General features: G+C 42.0%; 1 protein-coding gene across 1 annotated transcript in view; it reads right to left on the bottom strand.

The window, feature by feature from the left end:
* CACNA2D3 (calcium voltage-gated channel auxiliary subunit alpha2delta 3) overlaps positions 1 to 13,863 on the bottom strand; it is an 860,744-nt gene that overhangs the window by 519,330 nt on the left and 327,551 nt on the right. Inside the window, exon 5 of the mRNA XM_054595275.1 lies at positions 8,376 to 8,538. Coding sequence (XP_054451250.1) covers positions 8,376 to 8,538 — 163 coding nt within the window. The remainder of the gene's footprint in view (positions 1 to 8,375; positions 8,539 to 13,863) is intronic.

Here is a 13,863-nt window from a genome sequence, read left to right as displayed (position 1 = left end):
AATAACACTTTACACCTTACAGGTGAAGAAACTGAGGCTCAGAGAGTGAATTGTTTTCCCCAAGCTGGTACTCGTAGAATTGTGATATGTGTTCAGGCCTGCTACAGTCCAAAGACTCACTGGTGCTTCTGGGAAAAGCCTGCAGATAGACCAGACGGAGACAATGAGGACTGCACAAGTCAGTACCAGGGTGAAAGGGGACCAGAGCAACACCCAAGTATCTCAGAGAGGCTTAGGCGGAGGCATAAACTCCTTCCCATGTGTTATTTAGGGAGCCATTCGCCAGCATATCAAGCCATGCATTTGAGTTTTATCCCATTTTATGTCAGGACCCAACTCTAGAATGCAGGCTGTAGAAACTTTGTCTTGGAATTCTTTTCTAGTAGATTGTGGAAGATAGTGGTCCCTGTACCTATAACACATGCAGCAGTGGTAAATCTGATACTGCAGCTAAGGTGCTAAGGACAGAGCATGTCTCTTGATAAGTAATCAACTCATTCATTCATTCAACAAATGCACCTTCTGGGCTAAACATAGGGTTAAAGGGCTACATGACATCCTCCTTCCACTAATGCCACTGTTGAGGAAATATAGATCCAAACCTATGTATATATACATATACCTCTTTGCAGACTTACAGTGGTATCATGTGCGAGCACACACACAAGTGTGAAGGAATTTCCAAGAGAATTTGAATTCAGATACTCAAATTGTGAATTTTAAACAGAGATAGTTATTCTGTGACACAAAGATATAATTTTCAAACTACAAGAGAAAAAACTATGAATGCTTTGGGATGACAACTGTAGAGTCACTTCAGCAGCATTACCTGTGTGTCTTACCAATCACCTTCGGTCCTGTTGTACTCATACTGATGGAATGGGGTTGGGAAAGTTCACCTGGCCCTGGTGAGGAGGTGAGGATGGTAGGTGCTAAAGGGCCATGTGACAGGAGGTTCCCTATCTTTCTCCAGTGCCGAAACAGTGCGGTCAGACCTGACCCTCTGGTCTTGACTCTTGAGCCCCTTCTATGACCATAGCACCATCACACTCAGCGAGTGTAAGGGGACAGACATGAAAGCAAGATTCGAGCCCACTGCAAACAGTTCAGTTCAGCATTCCGAGGAGAAAAAAATCCACTTAAGAGTCCTAATTTCTCTTTCTCCCCCTCTCTCTCAATCACACACACACAGGCAAAAGGAAGAGAAACAAAAAAGAAACAAACTTAAACACAGCATTTTTAAAGGTTCGTGAGCTTTCTTACACATCAAGCAACTCTTAGAAAACATTTTAATAATTTCCGTGTAAATGAATCAAAAACATATGGATTAAATTTCCCTTAAAATATACACATGTAATTAAGGAGAAAAGTGCTTGGCAAAATGCATTTTGCATTTTATCAAACCCAACGTTTGAAAAATAGGTTGAGACATCTGACAAATTCAAACAGAGCTACCCTGCCCATGCGGACGGCAGCGCGCAGACTCTGCTCCCACACCAGCGCCCAAGCCTGCCTCCCCAGACTTCTACTCCTTCCTGGGCTTTTTAGAAGAGCCAATCAGATGGTAATAGACAGACTGATTCCTTGGGCTCTGCCATAGTAGTGATGAGTGTCCCTTTTCCTGGATTTGTTTTCATTTTCAGGGGTTGGACCTCCAAACACAGCCCAGTAGTGACTGATTGGGTGTCCTGCTGGGGAAGTCTGGGGGAGCACAGACCTGTTCTTAGGAAAGCTGCCAATTACAGTGTTTCCACGATCTTCTAATGGCTCAGTGTTTCCTCAGTGTTTCCACAATCTTCTAATGGCTCTTACAGCCTCTCACCCAGCACCTGGCCAGCCCTCCCAGGCCACATAGTTTACCTTCCTGACTCCCTTACTGGAGTGGCCACTCCTGCTGCTGCTGCTGATAGGGGCCAGCCCACCCAGCCCACTCCACACCCTCAGCATCCCTGCCCCACACTCTCCTACCTTGACACCTGCTCATGGTTTAGTTCTTCTGTTGAACACACTTCACTACCAACCACTCCTCTCCTGACTAACTTCTTTCTATCTCCTCTCAGGGAGGCCTTTTCTTAAGCCTCAGGACCAGGTCAGGCCTCTGTTCATGCCCCTTGGTGCCACACTCTGCCATCTGCAGCTCCTGTCACACGGATCATAACTCAGCCTCTCAGCTCCTGTCTTCCCCGCTGCTCAGGGGCAGGGCCCCTATCTGGCTTAGTCATGGGCATATCTCCAGAGCACGGTACAGCCCACATTTGATGAATGCATGAAGAAAGGCAGGAACAAACAAATGAATGGATGATATAATATTTTACTGAAACAATATTTTGTTTGTTCTCATTGCTATTTCCCATTTTCTATCCCATGCAGAGACTCAGAGCCTTTGTAGTTCTTGCTCCCAGGATGCTTGCAGGGTCGACATGTACGAGCTACACAAGTCAGAAATTCTTCCCAGCTAGTGTGAGAATCTCAGCTCAGTGAAGTTATTGGGCTGGGTGTCATGGTGTGAAAGGCCAGAGGGCAGCAAGAGAGACAAGATCCTAGAGATGGGTCTGGGGTCTCACTAGAGTGGAGCCTGTCCCCTCTCCCTAGCAGTGCCCTCTGAAAGTTAAAACTTCAGAAGGAAGGCTGGCGATGGGCCTCGGGTGTTGGAACCCAAGGCCTGGAGGTCTCAGCCTATGCAAAAATTCCCATACCCCAAAGGGACCTGAAAATAACTGAGTCCCAGAGACCAGGAGGTCCTGGGAGGCCAGACTCCTATTCTCTCAGAGGTCACACCCAGAGAAGAGCAGAGTAAGTTGGACTTGTCATCAGAATATTGAGGTTCACCTTAGCACACACCTTCCTACCTGGGTGACCTGGAATAAAGTCACTTGGCCTCCCTGGCCTTTAGTTTGTTTGTCTGAAAAAGGGAGATGAGAATACTGTCTGACTTCCTGCATGGGGCTGCAAAGGAAATAAAATGAGGGCAAAGTTGTAAAATTACACAAAAGAGTAAACCAATTAACTTCTCAAATTTCCATTTTCCTCTATCCAGCCTAAAACTGCTGTAAAGAAAGTTACTATCTGCCTCCTTTCTGCTTGGGCCTAAAATATTCACATTCTACAGGCTTCTCCTCCCCTTCTCCCTCAAGGCAAATTAATGGAATCATTTCTGTTTGATAGGCTCCACAGGCACATTTTTAAGCTATCACTTTTTTTATTCCACTTTTGCCAACCGTCTTTCCTCTCTCTCTGCCACATCATGGTTACAAAACAGTGATGAGAAGGAAGGTGGGAGCAAAATGAGACAAGAAATAAGGGAAAAACCCTCAGATTGCTAGCCAAAAAATCCAAAACAAGAGAGAAGCACAGAGGTGCCCATTTGTGTTCTCCAGCAGCTGCATGAGAAGATACAAGCAGAGGATAATAGTTGAAGCCCTGCTCTATTGCAGTTCTTGGGTTGTAGGCATGTTAAAGCAAAAACATATGGAAGGCATATCCATATGCCTTTTCCTTTAGGAAAAAGCGGCTCACAGACCAATAGCCCAGGCACTGAGGTGGCAGGTGGTCTTGAGGGAGATGCAATTAATGGAAATGCTGGGTTCTAACCCTGCTTCTACCCCACTGGAGAAACTGCCACCTGTCATTACTCCTTCCAGGTTCAGGTTCTTCTGTCTTAACTATAATTGCCTATGAGGCTCAAAAAAACAAATATGATCATCCCAATAGCATAATGTGTTGGCGGTTGTCGAGTCCCAGGCTCTCTGAAAAGCCACGTGCCTTACCTGTGCTATGGAACTGCAACCCTATGACATGAGTCTTATTTCTCCCCGGCAGGTGACAAGAACCAATGCCAGCAGGCTGCCACTGCACCCCAGCCTACACAAGCATGACTTTCCCAGTGCCCATGGTAATCCCATGAGGTCAGTAATATTATTGTCTCCATTCACAGCTAAGGATGCTGAGGGGAAGAGAAACTTGCCCAAGCTCACGTACTAGGTGGCTCCGGTGTACCAAGCATGCTTCGAAGTGTTTCATCCTCACCATGAACCCCTGAGACAGGGCACTGGGATTATCATGTGCAGATAAGGGGGGAAACCCTCAGATTGCTAGCCAAAAAATCCAAAACAAGAGAGAGGCACAGAGGTGCCCATTTTTACAGATAAGGAAAATGATGCGCAGACATTCTATGCAGTCACAGATATACTTGCCAGGCAAGGCACGAGGGCAGGGCCCGCAGCAGGCTGGCTCTGGACATGGCTCTGGCCCCTGGCCACCCTCCTTGCCCACCATTTTCCAAGCCTTACTATCTAGCTTTCTTGGAGAGTCTGTGAGCCACCCAATGTCCTTTCAAAATATTTATTTTCCACTTAAATCAGCCAGGGTATGTTTCTGCCGCTTGCATGCACCATGGGAACACTACAGCCTGGTTGACTTCTGATAGCCCAAGAAGCACACACGTTGGTTGGTGCCTCCCATCTCACCCCCATCTGTGGAAAACTGGTCATGTGAAGATCATGGTGCTGGGGGCAAAGGGGTCAGCAGGGCCCCTGCCCTGGGAGAGCTCCAAGTAGAGAAGGAAAATAAATACATGCAATGTACTTCTGAAGCAAAGCAATGCTAGAACAAAGAAATGAACCAAAGTCACGTACATAACGAAAGATGAAGGCATTACAAAGGTTGTATTGAGCTGGTGTGTGTTTTTTTTAATTAATTAATTTATTTTTCCAAATATATTTGTCTCCGCCTTCCCCCCACCACTTTCCCCTGCCCCCCACCCCTGCTCCCTCCCTCAATCCTTCCCCACTTTGGCTTTATCCATGAGTCCTTGCTATATGTTCTTTGACTTGCCCCTTCCCTTCCTTTTCCCCCACACCCCCCCTCCTTCCCTCTTGTCTCTGTTGTTTTCCTTTCAGTGTTGCTGGGTTTTTAAAAACAAGTGTTTGTATAAGCAGGAAAGGGGGAGGCAAGGATAACAGGAATGGGGAGAAGTGACATATAAGGGAGGAAAGAGAAAGGCGTACTAGGAACAGCATGAGGGCTCACCTGGATGTACAGGGGAGACAAGCAGGAGTGAAGGGGTAGGTCCTGAATAGAGCAGTGCTCTCTCATACACATATGTACAAACACATGCACAGGCACATACACACACATATAGCATGTGTAGGTATGTATGTGTATATATATGAGGGAGTATAAAATGTTATACCAGGTCATCCTAGAAAGTACTTAAAAAGGAGGTAAGCTTTACTGGAGTCCACTGTCAGACCATCAGCAGTTCTCACTAAAGCACCCTGCCCCTTGCTTTACTCCAAAAGTGTCAGCAGCCAGTGTTCAGAGAAGTCGCAGAGAGCATCCCCTCCTCAAAAATCTGTTGAAGAGCTTTCATGAAAAAGCTGCTGCACAAGGACCCTAGTACACATTTCCAAAATCTCTAGGAGTAGGGCTCTTTGAATTCCTCTGGGCAGTAGGACAGCTTGCCCACATGCCACCAATTCTGAACCTGAAGTCTGTCTTGGGGCCTATGGGCAGGGCACCGCGAGCACAGAGGCAAGCGCTGACCTGGCTGGACAGCCTGGTTGTGAGCCCCAGCCAGGGATTTTCAGCAGATTGCAGGAAACAGGTAGGTTTTCCCAGCCAGTTCACCTGTGACTAGAAGTTATGCCCAAGGGCACAGCCCACAGCCCCTCCAAAGCAAGTCTCAAACCACGATGCCATGTACCCAGGGGGGTACAAGCTGCCAGGAGAGCATGACCCTGGATTGGCTCCCTTTGTTGGAAGTAAGGTTTCTAACCCACAAACATCACAGCCAGTGACCAAGTTCTGAGCGTGTGTTTTGAGTACATGTCACTGATAACTAGATCTGAGCTGGAGAGTCCTCTAAACATAAAATACATTTCTGCAGCTCAAAAAGAAGAAAGACTGTTTGGGACTGGTTTGAATTAGGTAAAATGGAGACAGGAATTTTCCTGAAGCCCTCTCCCCTGGGTAGCTACTCACTGCCTCACAGAGACTAGACAAGATAGAAGGCCTGACTGATCCCACAGCCTGACTCAGGGACCACTGAGTCTGGGTGTGGGTGATAGGCAGACCCCACAAGGGCTGCTGAGAATGACTTTAAATATCATCACTTACCTCCACGGCTCAAGGGATCTGACTGTCGTTTAGGATTCTGCCTTGTGAGGCTCAGAGCCACACATCTGCAGCCTGTGTGATCAATGGTGGTGCAGGTCCCTTACGTGTGGCTGCCATCAAAAAGTACAATTATGCCTTTAAAGCTCAAGGTGCAATTAAATCTCTCTCGATAGTGGTGCTAATGGCCCGCACAACCTTGAAGCAGCTGTCATATTTTAAAAGATCATTCTGAATTGTTTTATATCTGAAATTGCTCTGTAAAATCTTGTTAATTTTTCATCTTCAGTTGAGTGTGTATTTAAGGCTGAGAGGATGGCTTTCTTCCAGCCACAGTGCTCACAGGGGGGTTTTCCTCATCCCCTGACAAGACCACCCTGGAGAATGAAACACCACCCAGCCACACTGAGCTCAGCCCTCGAAAGCTTGGGTTCTCAGGAATCTGCCCTCTAAGGAGGAGTCCAAGGTAAAGATTAGGTCACAGGATAAAGCCCAGTCCAGAGCCCCATAGGGGTGGTTCAGACTGACATCGCTTCTTCCACGAGGGAGAAAGAAAAAGACAAATGTGTCACTGCCACATGAGCGAGTGACCAGGTCCTCTCCTTGGTACCCCCACTACCTCTGGCTTTCCATAAAAGTGACCAGGATTAATGATACCTGTTTATTCCCCAAGTAAAACGTGAACCCCTCAGGGATGGGGCTGTATTTGGTTCACCATGAGGTCCCCTAAAACCATCAGAACAATTCATGAATGGGGTAGTGCCTCCACTGAGTATTAAGGATGGTTAACAGGTAAACACGGAAAGGAAGGCACTAGGTATCCAGCCACAAAGAAGAGGCACAAGAAGATTGCTTCAGAGACCATGATAGCAGTTTCTTTAATCACTGACCAACCTCTTTAAACAGTGACCTAAAAAAATTTAGAAATGTACTTTATATTCATGTTATATCCCAATAATAACAATGACAGCTAAGGCGACTAAGCACTTTCTGTGAATAACGGTTGTGTTCAGGCCGCACACACGTGATTTTATATCCTTACAATAGCTCTGCGAGGGAGGTGATACCTTTATCCCCCAGGAAGGCTGAGGCTCAGGGGGCCAAGTGACTTGCTTAGGATCAGAGGGCCAGCAAGGGCAAGAGTAGGATTCAAACCCAGAGCCCTTCTCTTGACCACTGCGCTCTTGTACATGGTACAGAATCTGGATGTGGGATGGAAACTGGCCTCTGATACTTTTGAAACCTCAATGGTAGACAATAGGGCAGAATTTTACTTTGAAGATGCCATCACTTCCTGAATTTTTTTCCTGAGGAGATGGCTCTTTGTTTAGGAGCCTCCCAATTGTAACAAAGCAGAGCAAAATTCTGCTCAGTGATGGTGACGATGACAAGGCTAACATCGTTAACTTAAACTGCTTACTCACATCCTCTGTTTAATCCTCACAACCACCCCATGATGTAGACACAATTACTCTCCACATCCTATAGATGAGGAAACTAAGGTGTCAAGGGAGGAGGTGGTACACCCAAGGTCACAGCCATTGAAAGGTGAAATCCAGGGTCTAACCAGAGCTCATCTGATGTCAGAGTCCAGTCCTTGGCCAGTACAATCCCAATTAAAATGGGCATATGAGACCTTTGGGAAAATAATGCTAGAATCTATGCGAAAATTGCATTTGAGGGTTGTAAGTCTAAAACAGGGAGCCCCGTTAAGGTCCCTGCTGCTTTGTACTCTAAAAAAGACCACAGCTGACTCTATCGCAACCCCTGGAGTTCCTGAACATTTTAATACAAGGAACAGAGGAAGAAGAGAGACTACACCAAGGGTCATTAAATGACCTCCAACAGGTCAAATATAGTCATCTGTTTTCGCAAATAAAAGTTCTATTGGAATACAGCCATATCCGCTGACTTACATATTGTCTATGGCTGCTTTTGTGCAAGAACAGCAGAGCTGAGCAGTTGCAAGACTGGCCGTATGGCTGGCAAGGCCTGAGACATTTGCTATCTGGCCCTTCATAGAAAAAAAGCTTGCCAAGCCCTGAACTACATGTTAAAGAGCTTCGTGCAAACAGCATGGGGAAACAGCAAGTCAGAGTCTCCAAGCAGAATGGGCCCACACTTCACCTACCTAGTTCATGCTGCCATACCCTGATTATAATTGTGTTTTTCAAAATAACACAATATCCCAAACCAGCCATCCCTACCCCCACCTACCCTTCTCTCCATCCGCTGAACAGAGCAGCGGCAATGAGTCTTACCTTTGTTGTACATGTTTGTTGGCACTTGGACGTCACTCAGACTGATGTTCACAGGCAAATTATTGAAATGGTCATTTGGGGCTAAGATGAATTCCTTCCCCAGCTCCAAAAAGTTCCCATCTTTGTCTCTTTCATTTATCAGCACAGCATTGAAGTATTCATACTGAAAGAAAAAGTCAAAAACATTACTTGTGGCTCAGGGCAGAGGACTATGATCTCCGATAGACCTGGGTTTAGGTCGCAGGCCATCCCTACACTGATGGATCCTGCTCTGGTCACAGATTTCCTCTTAGCTTTTCAAATCACCTATGGAGCTTTCACACAGGGCTAATAGTACTATATAAATATATCCCAATGTCATTAAATATCTTGGAAAACATAAGATAAAGAAGCTGCACAGTACTTCCTTTTGTGTTTATAGAAAAAACTGGCCTAAAACCATTTTAATTAAAAAAAAAATTTAAAGACAGACTTTGTCTTTATGCAGCCTACATTTAAGTTGAAGGAGACTGGGAAGCATAAAAAAAAAGGAAACATACAACATGTCAGATAGTCATACTTGGCATGGAAAGATAATAAAGCAGGGTAGGGAGAAAGCAGCCAGGGGCAGGGCTGTGTTTTTATGTACAAGGCTCAGAGAAGGTCTCACTGCTCCAGTGATACTCACATTCAAATTGAAGGAAGGGAGGGAGGGAGGGAATTGTGTGTGCAACATCGCCCTCACAATGGGAGTGTGCTGTTATGGTCTACCAATAGCTGTATCATTATTATCATCATATCATCATCACCATCATCATCACATAACATATAGAGAATGCTTGCTTTGCTCCAGAAGTTATTCCAAGTGCTTTTCATGTGATGATTTTCCTGACAGCTCAATGAAAAAGATTTCATGAGTATTCCCACTTCACAAATGAGGAAACTGAGGTACTACCTAGAGACTTCAGGTACCCTGTCAAAGATTATTGCAGCTGATAAGCAGAGCCAGAAATCAAACACAGACAGTCCATTTCCACAGTATGTGTTCATATCTACCGTGTGTTATTGCAAAATGGCAGACATCAGGTGTGGCTGGAATTATCAGATTGGGAATTTAAAACAACTGTGATTAATATGCTCAGGACACTAATGGAAAAAGTGGAGAACAGGTAAGAACAAATACATAATATAAGCAAAAAGATGGATATTTGAAGAAAGAATCAAAAGGAGATGCTAGAAACCAAAACACTGTAAAAGAATTAAAGAATGCCTTGGCTGGCTCATCAGGATATAATCAATGAACCTAAAAATAGGCCAATAGGAACTTCCCAACGGAAGAGCAAAGAGTAAAAAATGGGGGGAAAAAGAAACAGAACATTCAAGAACTGTGGGACAATTACAAAAGGTGTGTAATGGGAGTACCATAAGGGAATATATTACAAAAGGTACAACATGTGTAATGGGAATATGGAAGAAATATTTGGCATGATAATGGATAAAATTTTTCCAGAATTATGACAAACACTAAACCACAGATCCAAGAAGCTCAGAGAGCACCAAACACACGACTATAAAAATATCTACATGTAGGCATATCACTCTCAAACAGAAAAAGTTAAAGACAAAAAGAAAATCTTGAAAAAAGCCAGGAGGCAGGTGTGGGGGTGAACCTTTTCTAAGGAGAAACAGGGTAAGGATGACATCAGACTTATCTTCAGAAACCATGGAAGCAAGAAGATAATGCAGTAAAACACTTAAAGTATTCAAAGAAAAAGCCCACCAACCTAAATTACCTTTCAAAAGTAAGAAGAAATAAAGACTTTTCAGACAAACAAAAATTGAAGGAATTTGTTGTAGACTTGCCTTCTAGAAGAAAACATAGGCAGTAAATTTCAGATATCCCATGTAGCAATATTTTTGCTAATATATGTCCTAAGGCAAGGGAAATAAAGGAAAAAAAATAAACAAATGGGGCTATATCAAATTAAAAAGATTCTGCACGGCTAAAGAAAACACCATCAAAATGAAAAGGGAACCGACCACCAACCGTAGGGGAGAACATATTTGCCAATGATACATTGGACAAGGGTTTAATCTCCAAAATATATAAAGAACTCATATGACTAAACACCAGGAAGACAAACAATCCAGTGGGCAAAGGACCTGAATAGATGCTTGTCCAAAGAGGACATACAGATGGCCAATAGACATATGAAAAGATACTCAGCATCACCAGCCATCAGAGAGAGATGTAAATTAAAACCATAATGAGATACCACCTCACACCTGTCAGTATGACTGTCATTAATATATCAACAAATAAGTGCTACTGAGGCTGTGGAGAAAAGAGAACCCTAGTGCACTGTTGGTGGGAATGCAGACTGGTGCAGCCATGGTGGAAAATAGTATGGCATTTCCTCCAAAAATTAAAAATGGAACTGCCTTTTGATCCAGCTATTCCACTGCTGGGAATATACCCCAAGAATCCCAAGTCACCCCTGTGTTCATAGCAGTGCTATTTACAATAGCCAAGTGCTGGAAACAGTCTAAGTGCCCACCAGTAAATGAGTGAATCAAAAAATTGTGGTACATTTACACAATGGAATACTACACAGCAGAAAGGAAGAAGGAACTCCCACCTTTTGTGACAGTATGGATGGAATTGGAGAACATTATGATGGTGAAAGACAAATATTATATGATCTTACCTTTAAGAGGAATCCAATGAATAAAATAAATTGACAAGTAATATAGAACCAGAGGCATGGAAACATGGAACAGACTGACAGTGACCAGAGGGGAGGGCAGGAGGAAGATAATGGTGGAAGGAAGGGGAAGAGACTAGTCAAAGAACACGGATGAATGACCCCTGGACATAGATAATGGTGTGGGGGTTGACTGAGGGAGCAGGGTGTGGGCTGGGCAGAGAAGGGCAAAGTGGGAAAAACTGGAGCAACTGTAATAAAGTAACAATAAACAACTGTAAAAAGTTCAATAAAGAGAAAGAAAACGATATAGGTCAGAAACCCTGATCTACATAAAGAAGAGTGTTATAACATGAATAAATAAAAGTAAAACAAAATATTTCATTTTCCTACTCTTAACTTACCTGACAAATAACAGTTTGATCAAAATAATGTCAACAGATTATTGGATGATTATAGTTTATGGAAGAAAAATGAAATTAACAGCAGTATTATAAAGGACAGGAGGGAGGAATTAACACTACTCTGTTATAAGGTTCTTGTACTGTGAACTGGTACAGAGTTATTTGGAAGTTAACTAGAATTAGTTTTAAATGTATATTGCAAACTAAAGAGCAACCATAAGACAACTTGAAAAGGAGATATTTACATCTTACGAAAGGAGAGAAAACTAAGTCATACAAGGTGCTCAATTAAAACCAGAGAAGGCAGAAAGAGTAGAAGACCAAGGAAGGAAAGGAGGGAAGGAGGGAGGGAGGGAAATAAAAAACAGTTACAAATATAGTACATATTAATCCAACTGTACCAATAATCACTTTAAAAGTGAATAGTCTAAATATACTAATTAAAAGACAGAGACTGTCAGAGAGAGACAAGGAAAACAAGACCAAACTATATATTATCTACATAAACCTACTTTAAATGCAAAGAACAAAGAGATTAAAAGTAAAGGGAAAGATAAACCATTCTAACACCAATAAAAATAAAGCCAGGACAGTTATATTAATTTTAGACAAAGTATACTTGAGAGCAAGGAAACTCATCAGGGAAAAAAAATGGACATTATATAATGATAAAGGCATCAATTCTCCAAGAAGACATTACAATCCTTAACACGTGTGCACCTAACAACAATGTGTTAAAATATGTGAGGTAAAAACTGAAAGAGCTATAAGGAGAAACAGATGATGCCACTACTATAATTGAATACTTCAATAGCCCTTTGCCAATAACTGACAAATACAGCAGGCAGAAAATTGGTAAGTATAGAGTTAACTGAACAGCCCCCTCAATTAAATCTAATTGACATTTATAGAATACCTTCTCCAGCTCACACAAAATAATCATGATATACTACCACATTTAAGACCATAACATACCCCTTAACAAATGAAATATAAAGTATGTTCTTAGACTACAACAGAAGTAAATTTAGAAATTAATAACACAAAAATAGCCAAACAAATATCCCAAAATATTTGGAGATTAAACAGCATACTTCTAAATAACATATGGGCCAAAAAAATAAAAAGTCTCAAGAGAAATTTTAAACTAAATACAAATGAAAAGGCAACTTATCAAAATTTGTGAGATGCAGCAGAAGCGGTGCTTACAGGGAAACCGGTAACATTGAATGTATGCATTAGGGGAAAAGGGAATCTAAAATTAACTATCTGAGATCCAACTTCAAGAAACAGAAAAAGAATAGCAAATTAAGTCCAAAGTAAGCAGGAGAAAAGCAATATTTTTTTAATTTGCAGAGCAGAAATCAATAAAATTAAAAACAGAAAATCAATAGAGAAAATCAATTAAACCAAAAGTTGGTTCTTTGAATTCATTACAGTGAAAAGATATAAAGCAAAATCAGCAAAGGAAGGAGACACATGGAGAAAAGTCCAGAGGACTCCAGATGGAAGCTTTCAAAATTTCTCTCCCAGTGCAGTCACACAGATGCACTGATTCTACCAGCAATGAGCTATGACAGCACATCTGAAACGTTGCCTACCCGGGGCACTCAATAAAGACTCAGTGCTGAGAATTTTTATGGGGTGGAGGTCATGTAGCAACACTATTTACCAACTTAACCTAACTAAATTTATAGAACTACATACATAACAACTGTAGAGCACACATTATTTCCAAGGTCATAAACTGAGCCATCAAACAAGTTTCAATAAGATTAAAATGACTAAAATCCACGTAGTATGGTCTTTGATAACAATAGGCTAATTATAGAAATTAGTACCTGATAGTGATATAAAAATATCAATGATATCTAAGAAAAGATGATGTCTAGGAAAAAACCTAACGATTTGAAAATTCAACAACACAGTACCTAATAATATATGTGTCAAGGAAGAAAATGATATGGAAAATTGGAAAATATTTTTAAATGAGTGATAATGAAAAAATACCAATATGTGTGAAATGTAGCTAAAGCACAGTTTACAAAAATTTTATAAATTTAAAAGCTTATGGAAAAGAAGCAAATTTTAAGATAGTCTAAGATACTACCTTAAGAAGATTTAAAACAGAACAAATAAAACTCAATGGTAAAAGAGGAAATAAAATAATAGAGATAAAAGCAGAAACCAGTAAAACAGAAAGTAAACAACAGGAAGAGGAATCAATGATATTAAAAGTTGGTTCTTTAAAATAGTTAATAAAATTATAAAACCCTACCAGGAATGAAAGAGAAAACAATATTATATATCTTACAGATAATGAAAAGATAAGGGACTATTACAAACAAGTTTATGCCAATATTTGATAACTTGAGTTAAATGTCAAATTCCTTGAAAAGT

This window comes from Pteronotus mesoamericanus, unplaced genomic scaffold, assembly GCF_021234165.1.
Source record: "Pteronotus mesoamericanus isolate MK-2021 breed Mesoamerican mustached bat unplaced genomic scaffold, CSHL_Meso_final scaffold_54, whole genome shotgun sequence".
Classification (NCBI taxonomy): domain Eukaryota; kingdom Metazoa; phylum Chordata; class Mammalia; order Chiroptera; family Mormoopidae; genus Pteronotus; species Pteronotus mesoamericanus.
The sequence above is the reverse complement of the archived record's forward strand: the minus strand, read 5'-3'. Positions and strand labels throughout refer to the sequence as shown.